The sequence below is a fragment of the Anabrus simplex genome, chromosome 13 (genome assembly GCF_040414725.1).
Source record: "Anabrus simplex isolate iqAnaSimp1 chromosome 13, ASM4041472v1, whole genome shotgun sequence".
NCBI classification, from domain to species: Eukaryota; Metazoa; Arthropoda; class Insecta; order Orthoptera; family Tettigoniidae; genus Anabrus; species Anabrus simplex.
In genome coordinates, this window is record NC_090277.1 from 95525738 (window position 1) to 95539358 (window position 13621).

Consider the following 13621-nt stretch of genomic DNA (forward strand, 5'->3'; position numbering starts at 1 on the left):
CACGGCTTGCTCTCCACAAGTTTCTTGTGGTGGAATGGGACAATTTTTCCTGCTCTTGCAGTCATCTCTTCACATCAGCTTTGGAATTTATGGAAAGTTTCCATATGTTATTTTCCAGTATATCCCATAAATTCTTTATGGGGTTAATGTCAGGACTTTGGGGAAGGATTCACAACTTTAGAACAGTTGTACAACAACCATAGCCATACATTATAGGCCGTATGTTTCGGGTTGTTGTCCTGATAAAATTTAAAACAGTCCCCAACTCCCATATTTTCTGCACTTTTCTTCAGATGTTTTTTAATCTGAAGATACTGTCTATAAAAAGTCCTTAACGCTCCAGAGCGCTCGAATATTATCACCCGCCAGCCATGCTAAACGCTCCAAAGCACTCATCCTACTCACGTTTATTAGACGTGTGTTGACAGAAATATTGAAGGGTCTTGTGAAACCATACTGTATTCCCTTGACTCAGCAAGCTGTTAGGACCTTGTTGACGGTATTTCCTGTGTATATTTCCAAAGCAGACCTACTTTATAAACATCGTCTTTAGTTAGAGATTATTCTTGTTCAAGTTCACAGTATGTTGTCTAATCGCGGAGTCGTTTTGAAAGGTTCTTATGCTGTCAACAAATTCAGATTCTGTGAATGATGGTACAGTGAAACGAGAAACCGCTAAAGGCAATGAAGACATAGAAATTGCGTTTCCTCGTGCTGTCATAAATCACACAAAACATATGGGTGGCGTGGACATCAGTGATCAGAAGAGAGAATACTATGGAGTTGGGCGCTCGTCTAAAAAATGGTGGAAGTTTATTTTTCATTTTGTGATGAATGTGTGTGTTATGAACCGTTTCATTCTTTATGATACGAATAACCGACCAGTTATGATGCAAGTATTTGAAATAATAACAATAAATTAATAAATTAACTTATTGGTATTATTTCAAATAATTATCATCAATACGGATCAAAAATGATATTTATCACTTGTAGTAGTATGATAATGAGTAACCAACCAGTTCTCACAGTGGTGATTATTGGTGGTGATTGTTTTAAGAGGAAGTGCAACTAGGCAACCATCCTCTATTTAACACTAATCAGAGAGAAAATATGGAAGGGGTCCGACACTTCGAAAAAGGAAGGTATCAGCCAAAGGAAGACAAGGGCCACGAAGGGCATGAAAATGAAAGACTCCCTAGGCCTCCATACATAATACCGTCTGGGTCTGAAAAGAACAGGAGTTGACCAAGGGAGGTCGGATAAGATAGATGAAAGTAAGGAGCCTGGCACAAGTAAGTAGAAGCAATGCCAGGACTCAGATAAGGGCCCATGGTCGCCAACCCACAATCCGTTCAGAGCCCCTGAGGCCCCTTTTAGTCGCCTCTTACAACAGGCGTGGGTTACCATGGGTGTTATTCTACTGCCCCCACCCACAGGGGAGCCAGTTCTCACAGCTCATGGAAACGGACAGCTGAACTTTCGGCGCAAATTGGTGAAACAGCTGATCGGGAAATTCACGTCTCGCTAATGTACGGGAGGGAAAAGTTTACCCATCGGCTGTCCATCCCCTAAATTGTTTCATTCTCTTGTGAAGATATCTGGTCGTGCCAAAGTGTGTGCTTTGTGTTTAAAATGAAAAATAGGGCAACTTTTGGGAGAGGCAAACAAACAACAGTCAAATGTAAGCTGTGCAATCTACCACTGTGCAGGACGGGGTGGTTTATGGAATACAATCAGAATCGAAATGTGGATATTCAGAATTAGGGTGAGTACACATTTATATGCACTAATCGTTTAGGAACGAAATTCAAAAGAAATTACACATATCTTTATTCGTATGACTTCTAGTTATTTTCTTTTGAAGGTTGGTATTTATGTTGCTGTGTCTATTAGGATTTAAAGGACTCTATCAGAAAACACGGTAATTACGGCCAGGCATCCGACTTTAAATGTAAACGGCAAAGGGTTAAGTTGACATACAGCCCCAAACCATAACATGTTGCCCTCCATGTTTTACCATTGCCTTCATATTTCTTTCTTCAAACTCTTTATTGGGCTGTCTCCAAACTATGATGCACCTATCTCAGCCAAAAACATTGAATTTCAATTCATTGCAGTAAATTAAAATCTTCTGCCCGTTCATGTCTTTGCTAAGATGCTCCTTAGCAAATCGTTGTCACTTGATCCTATTTACTTCGTTGATGCAGGGCTTCCTTCTTGCAGTTTGCCCGTGATAATCACCTCTATATAACACCCTCCGGATTGAACTTGCACTGATCTTCTTTCAAAATCGCTCTCAGCTGCAGCAGCAATAGTGGTTATAGTAAGACGTGGATTTATTTCCACTTTTCTTACTACGCCCTCTCTTCTCTCCTAGTAAGGACCCTCGGGCGACCTGTCTGACAATTTTCAATTGGTAGATAATATCATTAACAGTATTTTTTTTCATGTTCAGCAAATCTGTGATTTGTTGACATGTTTTCCCCTGTTCATGATGGAAAATTACTAATTGCCTTTGATCAAATGTACTGTTCTTTCTTCTGCATCACATTTCACTAATGAATTGTTGCGTCTGCTTCGTGCATGAGGAAGGCACTGACTGGGACCTGCCTGCACAGCGCGTAACAAGTGCAAAGCATGCCTCGAGTAGCTAAACATCCCTTGTCCGAAAAATGTTGACCCGCAAATTTTCATATCTCAACAAGCAAAAGGTATTATTATTTTTTAAACTCGTCTATAAATCGCAATTGGATAAATACAGTACCTACGAAGTGCATTAAATTCATGGTTTTGTAATTTTGAATTTATTACCTGTTCTTTCTTTAATAACAGGTGTATTACATGTATAAATTATTCTGTCCGAAAAATTCTGACTGTCACTGTATATATTTTTAATTGATTATTTGAATATAACAATTATCTAAAGAACCACATCAAGAAGCCCTTGAGAAGGTGAAATATATGTGCAAAAAGTTAAAATAAATTATTGGCTGGTGGATAAACTGCATAAATTTATTAAAATTCATCGGTCAGTATAGATTAATATGACTCTTATTTTAGATCTTGAGATGCCGTATAAGAAAAGAAGACTTAATGAGATAAGAACTGTGTGTTTAGTGTTGAATAAGACACTTTTTAAATTTGAGGTTAGTTGAACTCTTTTTGTTCTCCATTCAGTGAAGTTCCTTTTCATGTTTTTATTTCTTTGATCAGTGTGCATGGACTGAGTATTTTTACTATATATTTGTATCTAGTCACAAGCGTATTGATCAAAAGAATATCCTAAGTTTAGTGACTGCAGGGAAAATTCACTTAACGTATCCACGTTCATGGCAGCCTGTCTTTCTGATCCTAATAATTGGAATTCTCACATTATTGGTGCAGCTTAAAAATACCCAACACAGGGGAAAATATTTGATACTTCTAATAGCTCCTTACAGTCAGTTTATCTTGGGTGAGAAAACAAGCTGTCCCCATTTTTTCTTATGTTCACTAAAATTTTGTACAAATGTAATTGAATTAATTGGAGGACTGCTTATGTTTACCATGAAATGTGGAATTACGTTTTTATAAAAATGAGACGACTCTTCCTCAGTTACCTTTTGTACTATAAACCATCTTGATACTCAGGTACCATACATTATGTTTAGGATCTTTAAATGTTTGATGATTTCCAGAGTGAGTAGTGTTCAGGAAAAAATATGTAATTTATTATATTCTAATAAAAAATTTGCTCTTGTCCCTGACATTTTTCATTTCCCAGTAAAATATAGTATCCAGCTTCCTGATAACATCTGCATTGTCAAGTATAGAAATGAATATTCACCAGACTCCCACAAAATATAATACATTAAAAAAGTACAGATTTTATCTTATGCCTAGTATAGTAATATGCCAACACTACAAGTGCCAGCTTTATATTCTGTAGTGCATTTACTGTAAAACCTGCAATTTGTAGCCTATGGATTAAAAGCTAACAATTCCCAAAAGAATTCAGAAAATAATGTTGTTATATGAATTTTTAGAATACATTCTGTTGTTTAGTTGTACAGTATATAGGACATAACTTTATTCAGGAAATGGAATGGCCTAACAGTAATTTTAATAATTGAAAAATAAAATTGAAAACTATTCAAAATAGGGAAAAATTTCCAAAAAAATACTTATCTAAGTTGAAAAATATAATATATACAAATTGTTCCTTGATATGTTCAGTCATTAGTAAAAGTTTGGTTTCAATTTTTGCAAAACTAGGGTCGCAACAGAAAATAATATGACCAGACATGTAATGGAGGAGGTTAGGTTATTTGCGCTTTCTGTGTAGATGTTTTTTATTCCTTCTCTTCTTTCTTGGCAGGTATCTTTCTCTTCTATTCTCTAGGTCTATAACAGAGTTCTAGTTGTCTCCTCTACCTGCAATAGCAGCATAGAAGAGATAAATCTTCCTCAGAGTCATTCACTTGATCATAGTGTTCCAGAGTCTGCTCTGGCTCACTATCACTGTCGGTACTTGTATAATTACTGTTAATTTCATCGTGTTCCACGTCACTAAAATCACTTCCTTCATCTATTAATTCCACAATAAGATCGGTATTGCCAGCAGTGTTGATATCTCGAGTCGTCATCTTGACCTCATGTAAACATTGAAATTCCTAAGCAAAGAGGGTGCTATATTTACATAGATATGGAACTCCTCACGGCAGTAAATATGAACTCTATGCTTGACAACTTAGTATGTGACAGTAAATGTCACTTACAGTACTTTTATCGCGAGTTTTATGAATAATGGATATTTGTATTTGATCCTGTATTGACTTGTCGAAAGCTATTAGAAACTATTCAAAATAGTATGTGTTTGGTCTACCTTGTCAACACACTTTTTATAACTATAATAATATTTTGTGTGGCTATTTCTAGCCAGGTGCAGCCCTTATAGGGCAGACTCTTAGAAGAAGGTGGGCGGCATCTCCCATGTGTAGTTAAATGCGTGTTATTGTGGTGGAGGGTTGGGACCCGCTAAACTGAAAGCCAGTACGTTGACCCTTCAGCCAATGAGTTGGACTTTTTATAACTGAAAATTATTTATTCATACATGTTTCAAGAACTTGGTACATAATTGAACATTTACAATGGATGAAATTAAATTATGGTTTTCTTCTAGGAGCCTTTTTTTCTTTAAAGTATTACCGTATTTACGCGAATAATCCCCGCACCCTAACTTTACGTAGGCTTATTTTGAAAAAAAAGAAATGCCAACTTTGACGCAAAAAACCGCATCCCAATTTCGTGCTTCAATTTTTTTTTTAATGTGCGGGTATGATTCGCGTAAATACGGTATATTATCATAACTCACCATATAATGTTTGTTTATTCATTAATATGGTGAATTATGATATAATACTTCTTTAAATTTTGGGCTAAACAAAAGATAGTGTTACAATTGAACCTCAATATCTGGAGCCTCCACTACGCGAATTTTCAGTATCTCGAAGCAACTTCAATTTCCTGGCCGTTTGTCCTATTCTCCATCCATATTTGTTTCTCAGTTACCCGAAATTCCATTACGCAAATTTTTCAATTTCTCGAAGTAAAAGTTTCCTTGCTAGAAAAGGAAAGTATTCTGTAACTCAAATTTTGTTCGACATTAATTGTGCAATACAGCATTTATTGTACAGTACATCTTCCCGGCCGACCTCGGTATGCTTATATAGCGGCTTACCTGTCCATCCCTAGTGTGTTGACGATGGTTGGAGCTGCTTCAGTCCTTTCTTGTACCGTCAGCAAACCAGGTGTTACTGCCCTTCGATTGTAAATGATAGTGTTTTCATCGCAGTAACTATCTGTGAAAACTACAAAGGTCGATCAGATCTAAATGGGACTTTTGTTCCTCAACTTCAACAGTTGGTAGGACTGGCCCCGCCCTTCTGCTATGCTTAGGAAGGACAGTTAGGAGTGGCATAGCCTTAATTAAGGTACAGCATTTGCTTGGTGTAAAAATGGGAAACCACGGAAAACTATCTTCAGGGCTGCAGACAGTGGGATTCGAACCCACTATCAGCCTGATGCAAGCTCACGGCTGTGCGCCCCTAACCGCAAACCGCACGACCAACTCGCCCGGTGGTTACCCTTAATTAATTATACCAGTCACTGCTCGGGAGCAGACTGGGAGGGCTGCAAGCCTGGTTATCAGAGAATAGTGTTGGTGGAGGTTTATGTAATGGCATATATTGGTAAGAAAGGGCCTATCTATGTTCTCTGTGGTGTAGTACAGTATCATAAACCTGAGGGTGGAGCCTCTTGGCCCCATTTGGACCAGCAACTGTTGTTCAGTAACCTTAAGTTGAAAGTGTTGCCTTTTTCCTCCAAGTAACACAAAGAGCTATGTACACATGATCATTCAACATGTTTCCACTCAAGCCTATGTACAAAATCGTGGGAAAAATTGAATAGTGTGTATCCCAGTCTTCATGTTCTGTGAAAACTTGCTTCTTTGGTTTGCATATCAAACAAAATGTAACTTTTATGACTCAGATTAGGAATGGAAGCCTTCAAGGAAATAGATGAAGATTACTGGTTAGATAGTTAAATAACCACTGCCTGGGCTTGGCAGAATGCACCGGAACAACGTTCCGTAATCTCTCTGTTGAAACATATGTGAAAAAAATTATACCTTAATAAAAATACTCCTCGGGTTAATGAAGTGAAAATATGTTTGAGGTTCCTATGTTTTATCTTCCATTGCAACCGTTTTGAAATTGGCAAAAGTTGTAAGAATTGTTTACTTGTGCAAGATATCACACATTGATTTTGTCATTCTGATTTTTAAAAGTGAACATTCTTCCACCTAGCGTCTAAATCAGTCTCCGCACCATGTGGGAAGAAGAAATGGAGAAATGCACACACTAGCAAGAAGATTTCAGCTCATTGAAAGGGAAGTCATTCAAGCCTTCAGAAATCATCTGAAATTCAAAGAAATACTTGTGAAAATATGCAAGATTCAGTGTACTCTGAATATAGTAGCTATTTCCTCCATTGAGTCTGAAAGGGAATCTTCCCAGATTAATCTCATTATGATTTCGAAAAGATCTATGTCATTGAAGAAATTTACCTCACTGTTCGTAAAAATTGTTGGACATCCTCTAACTGTGTTTGATCCAGCTATGTTAAAACATGGCTGCTTCCAGGTCACCATTCTGCAGTAGATGCCAAAAACAAGATCTGGAAACTAGCCAAGGAGGATGGTGATATGTCTTAAGTATAGAAACTGTTTTAATTATTTATTGTAAGTTGTTCTGCATGAAAATTACATATGTTGCTTAAAACGTTCTGACACTTTCTCTTGTTTCCATCCTCGGACTTCCAGCAGTTCTTTCTCCAGAAAAAAAGCACTGTATCATCATCATTGTCAATTTCATTTCCTCTTGTCCAGCTCCTGCCAGGTCGGGGTGTTGATGGCACTTCTCCACCGTTGTCTCTCCTTCCACCACTCCTCTTGAGTAACTGTATTCCAATCCCATCTTTTTTTTAAATACTGTTCTTGACAGTCCATCCATCTTGCTCTGGGCCTCCCTCTTGCCCTCTTTCCTTCTATCTTAGCCTCCAACACTTGTTTTGGTATTCTTCCCTCCTCCATCATCATAACATGTCCAAACCATCTCAATTTATTCTTTTCTGTCCTATCATTCATTTTTTCTACCCCTATTTCTTTTCTCACCTCCACATTTCTTACTCTGTCTCTCCTTGCCTTCCCTACTGTACTCCTCAGGAACTTCATCTCACTGGCCTGAATTTTAATCTCATTTCTTGCTGTCAGAGTCCAAGTATCTGATGCATACGTTAATAGAGGGGTATAGTGCATCTTGTACATTACGTTTCATAGGAACTTCTCTGGTCCACACCAGGCTCCGTACATTATACCGTAGAACGTATTTCCCGCTTGTACCCTTCTGCTGATTTCCTTATCCAACCTTGCATTATTTCACTTCCGAAATACTTGAAGTATTCAACAACCTCAAGGATTTGTCCTCTAATACTAACGATAGCTTTTCCTTCTCTTTCTCCTCTTGTCATCACCACTGTTTTGCTCTTCTCCACACTGATTTTTATACCATATTTCTCAATATTGTCATTTAAAGCCTCTAGTTGGATTTACACTTCTGTATTGTTGACTCCCCAGATTACTACGTAATCTGCAAACAACATTTTCTTATCCCCCCCATACGCCTTTGTGTCCTTTAGAATTTCATCCGAAACCATTATAAACATAAGTGGAGACAATACATTCCCTGTCTTAGTCCAGTTTGGTTTCTAAACTAAACTATTCTCCCCACTGGAGTCTGGACACAACTGAAACCATTCTTATACATTACTTTCACTAGTTCCCTGGATTGCCTTCCACATCCTTTTCTTTCCAGGGTTTCCCACACCTTTTCTCTGTTAACACTATTGTATGCCTTTGTTGATCAAGGAATACCATCACCAGATCTTTTCCATATTACCACTGTTTTTCCATCAGTAATCTCATGGTAAATAGAGGGTCTATTGTTGACCTGCCCTGTCAAAATCCATACTGCTCTTCGTCTAAATTTCTTTTCACCCTTCCTTTCATCCTCCTTTCTATTATTGTCTCCAATATTTAGGCTACTTGTGACAATAGTGTAATTCCTTGATAATTGCCACATACCTTCCTGTTGCCTTTTCTTAAAATACTGGTATTCTTACACTTTTACACCAATCATCAGGTACTTACTTTTTCCTCCATATACTGTACACCCTAGCAGCCTTATACTTATCAGAAAGATATTTAATAAAATGTGTGAAGAGCTAGGCATTGCATAGGAGTGGACAGTGCAGGAAGAAAAGAGAATAGAAACCTTTAATATTTGGTGTTACAGAAAAATATTGAAGATGAGAAGAATAGATCAGAGATGCCAACTACTACGGATTATCTGTAGTTTCTACGGCTTTCTCACATATAAAGACAAAGAATGATACACATACCACGGCAGTACTAAAGTGGTACTTATTACAAATTTTACACAGTTGAGATGCTCTTGATAAATTCTTCAATTCTTCTGGGAACATGAAAAATGTTTTGTCTATTGGAGACTCACTGTTAGAAAATAGTTTTTGAAAAAATTATGAGATAGGATTTATCTCCAACCTTTAACAAGGAGCTTAACACTCTTTGCTGAAGACAAATTCCTAGCATATGTGCTTGGTTGTATCTTTTGTTGGTGGTGATTTAGTAATGAGTTGCCTGCAGTAATTATTATTTCCGTTACCTGTTCGTTGCAAATTCATGAGGTGTACATGTGTATTGCAACCATCTATTTCAGTAAAGTGAAGAAGAACGTTAAATAAAATGACAAGACTGTATCATATAGACACACAACCAATGAAGAACTGAGTATCTATGGACGAAAGCTATATGCAGTGAACCTGTATTACTGAAAGCAGTATTCTGAAGAGTTTTCATGCCTAGGACTCAAAAATTTCACCAGAGCCTGTACTTTTCAAGTATGCAAATATGATTTTTCAATAAACATACATGTCACGACTGTCCACACCATGTGAAAAGTGTCTCTTGTTTTTAATAGAGTGTAGGTCCATCAAAGAGTATTGCAAGATGCTCTCACCGTCGTACACTGATTATTATTTCCTTTGCGTGCTCTTGTTGCAATGTAAATGAAGAGATTCTAGATCAGTTTTATGAGAGGATAGCAATTTGATGAATTTTGATCAGATGGAAACATTGATTGGACACTTCTTGAGACGCTCGGTTTGTTTTGAAGGAGGTAAGGACAGCAGAGGGAGGTGAGAACGGAAGTATGACATTCAGATCAGAGTAGATGTAGGATGTAGTAGTTACGTAGTGTTAGCACAGGAAAGCTGCAACAAACCTGTCTATGGACAAATGATGAAAACAACTACTCTAGCCTTCAAAGAATGGATAAATTTTATTCAAAATTATTTTTTGCCAGACTGAAGAACTGAACTGTTATAAATTAACTGAGTTGAAACTGAAAAGAGAAGGCTTCATATATCACCAGTAAATAAATAAATAACCTTCATTGGAAATGGGCGCACACGCACTCAGCCATCAGCCTGATGTGTTGGGAATCTGTGTTCATCAATCCAGGCAACCTTTTTCTAGTCGTCAAATGGCTATGTTTTTGTGCCCACTTCATGCTGATCGGTGGAGTCCAGTCACCATTAGTTTGTTGACTCCGAAGCCCTGTGCGCAGCAGTGTTGTGGGAAACATTGGCCTGGTCATTGCCTGTTGGCAATTTTTCGAACTGTGGCCTTGCATGATGAAGATGTTGATTCCCATGTGCCAGCATCCTCAGCTCCACAAGCTGCGCTGTTTCAGAGATGCTAGTACCAAGGCGCCGTGCCATCACAATTTGCCTTCCATCAAACACTGAGGAGATCAGCCACTTTTCTCATTCTGACGCCGGAGACACAACTAACAGCAAGCCTGTAGACCTGTCCTGTCGTCACTGTCAGAGCTGACGTTCTGGTCGTTAGCATCTTTGTGTCTGTGTTGTATACACATATGCTACCAGAATATCACACGTTACTTTGCCTGCTCCAGGTGCACTATATGTTCCCGGGTTGAGTGTTCATAATGCAATGGCTCATAGGTGTACGTTGCTGCCTATAGTCAAAAGCACAAGCTGGCCTGCTTAACTCTTTTGCTGTTTTGTCAGACTACCTTGCTGTCCCCACAGTGTTCTAAAAACTCGTGCACATAAACTAGAAAAATACAGACGTAGGCAGAAAATTAATTTTGTTAAAACCATAAAATTCAGGTGAGTAAATTTTTTAGGAATATATCTTTTTAGACCTGCTTGCCCAGTAAATTGTAGTTTATTGGGGTTAGGAACAGAATCTGCAAATTTGGGCAATTCACAGTAGAGTGAAATTCCGTCACCACCGCATGTTGCCAGTAAAACAGTATCAGAATACTGCTGCCGCCTTTATCACGATTGATATTTTCATCGTTACTAGGTTCATTTGAACTCTTCGCTTCCACTAAATAAATCATCATCACCGTACACTTCTCTTTCACTATCGTCATCTAGTAAAGAACATGGAAGCACCACGCGATGAGGAAGCTATAGTGTAAACAAACAGCAGCTGGCGTCATTCTTTTGTCCGTTGCTTGGCAATGCAAGGAGGATAAATGTTTAGTGCAGCACTGTTGCAAAGAGATTCCAGCGCCGTGCGACTGATGGCGTTTGCGTTCATTTGTGGCTACAGTTAAGGCAAAGCTGCACAAGCCTGAGTACATATTCGGGCTGACACCGTGTAGTAGTAATGATGGGGAGCCTGAGTATTTACTCGGGCAGACAGTGGAGTTAACCATATTGTGGTTGTTGTTTTTTTTTTTTGCTAGGGGCTTTACGTCGCACCGACACAGATAGGTCTTATGGCGACGATGGGATAGGAAAGGCCTAGGATTTGGAAGGAAGCGGCCGTGGCCTTAATTAAGGTACAGCCCCAGCATTTGCCTGGTGTGAAAATGGGAAACCACGGAAAACCATCTTCAGGGCTGCCGATAGTGGGATTCGAACCTACTATCTCCCGGATGCAAGCTCACAGCCGCGCGCCTCTACGCGCACGGCCAACTCGCCCGGTAAACCATATTGTTATTGGACTGTACATTCAGTGGTGCCATTCATCATTGTGATCATCCACAAACAGTGAGATGAGCTAAGACAGTGACTAAGAAGGCAAACACTTGCAATCTATGATAGAAACAGAATTTAAGGAAAATGTGATCGATTTCTTTATTTTTATTCCTATATTACCGAGTCCAATAAATTGTATTTGAGGACAGATGAAACCTTCAAAATTTGCTACAAAATGCATATAATCTCCAGTCCTATTTTCATCTGCCTAGCACAGTTTTATTTGAGGCATGATGTAACCAGAATAATCAGAACATACGGTTGTAACTTCATAACTGGAAGGTATTTTATTTGCCCGGTTGTCTCTTTAGTGAGAGTCCATGCTTTTACTCTGTAATAAAGTATGTAAAACACACGGCATCGCAATATGCTAGTTCCAAGGTGTAGATTTTTGTGTAAGTTGCATAACAAGTTTCTCGAAACAGATCTGAATTTCTTTTGCATGGTCCCATTTTTTATTTGTTACATATCTTAGATAGGAAACTGTTGAAACTCTTTGGACTGCTTTGAGGTTGATCTTTATTTTGGTAGTTAAATTAGCATTTTTCCATATTACCATTTTTTTAACCACAAACTCTAAACAGTTCATAACTGTGTTAATAATAAACATAGAGATTTATGATGATAACCATATCTTTTGCTGGCATACACAAATGACCTCAGTTACTTGGTTATCAATGCTCAGTGAGCAATATTTATACGGTCACTAGAAATTAGAAAACATCTGCATTAAAATGATTTGGAAAAATACAGAATTTCCCTAGCTAAAACAGCAAAAATGTCTTCATTACTGAAATTTTCAGTGCACAATTTCCTAATTATTTTGTTTTATAATTAATCATTCTTTAAAATGGTTTGTAACTAAAAACAATTATACTGTAATCTTTCCTAAAACTTGCAGTGTAACTTTTATTTTTTTACTATTAAGTTGGTTTATAGTTGCTTTAACCCTAAGGGTACGGACACACGGGTCGACATTTGAAGCGCCAGCTGTGTCGCGTCTCTTCATTGTATAGCGACTTGACTTGCGACTTCTAATAGCGAAATGGAAGTGGAAAAAGCAGCGGTAATAGTGTATTTCCCCCTTTGGTGAAAAAAAAAAAGGTGGTTCTTGATTCATCCTATTAAACAAGACCATTTGAGAGGCCCTGGTCTGCATTTTCCATTGTCTTTGCTTCTGTCATCACTTGTTACTATAATCTATCAGCTGTCACTGAGTTATAAAAGTCAACTGCTTTTAATATTATTTTGTGTTATCTTTGGACTCAAACCTACTCCTGGCAGTGTTGCATTACCAGCTCTGGTTGTGAATTTCTCCTCACCTAAAGTTGCAGCTATTGCAATATGAGTATGTGTTTCAGCAACAGAATCAGAAGATGACCCTGAACCAGTGGCAGCCATTCCTGAGAGTCGAACTGCAGTTCGTCGGAAACGCTCAGCTCGCCGGACCCGCTCCATGTCTGGTAGCACACCCAGTAAACGAGGTCGAAGGCACAGCAGTTCGGGAGATGTGCCTCTCATGCCACCTCCGGAAGCTGCCCACATCGCTAGGATAGAGCAGGAGAAGCCCGACGCTAACATGTGTCTGAAGGTAACACACTTGACAGTAGATCTTAGGGTAAGAACACAGTTACACTACAGTCTAATAAAAACAGTTCCGAAGCTCGGCTAATTTTTTTCATCCATGCAGCTGCAGTGCTCCACATGGCCTGCGTGCTGCTGGTCTACATGGATGTGTAAGTTGGTGTACGTTTTGCCACAAATAGAATAATCTAATTAATATTTTTATTGTTTTTGTCTTAAACATCCAGTTAAGTTGAGATATTCCATCACATTTCATTCCGAGCATTTTGAAGTGCTTTGTGATCTTAGGGAATTCATAGAATCGTGGAGATTTGTGGATGTTTACAATATATAACAA

At 38.4% G+C, this 13621-nt stretch overlaps 1 protein-coding gene across 1 annotated transcript in view; it reads left to right on the forward strand.

The window, feature by feature from the left end:
• The window catches only part of woc (without children), a 176648-nt gene that overhangs the window by 116390 nt on the left and 46637 nt on the right, over positions 1–13621 (forward strand). Inside the window, exon 15 of the mRNA XM_067157257.2 lies at positions 13062–13291. Within this exon, the coding sequence (XP_067013358.2) occupies positions 13062–13291 (230 nt within the window). The remainder of the gene's footprint in view (positions 1–13061; positions 13292–13621) is intronic.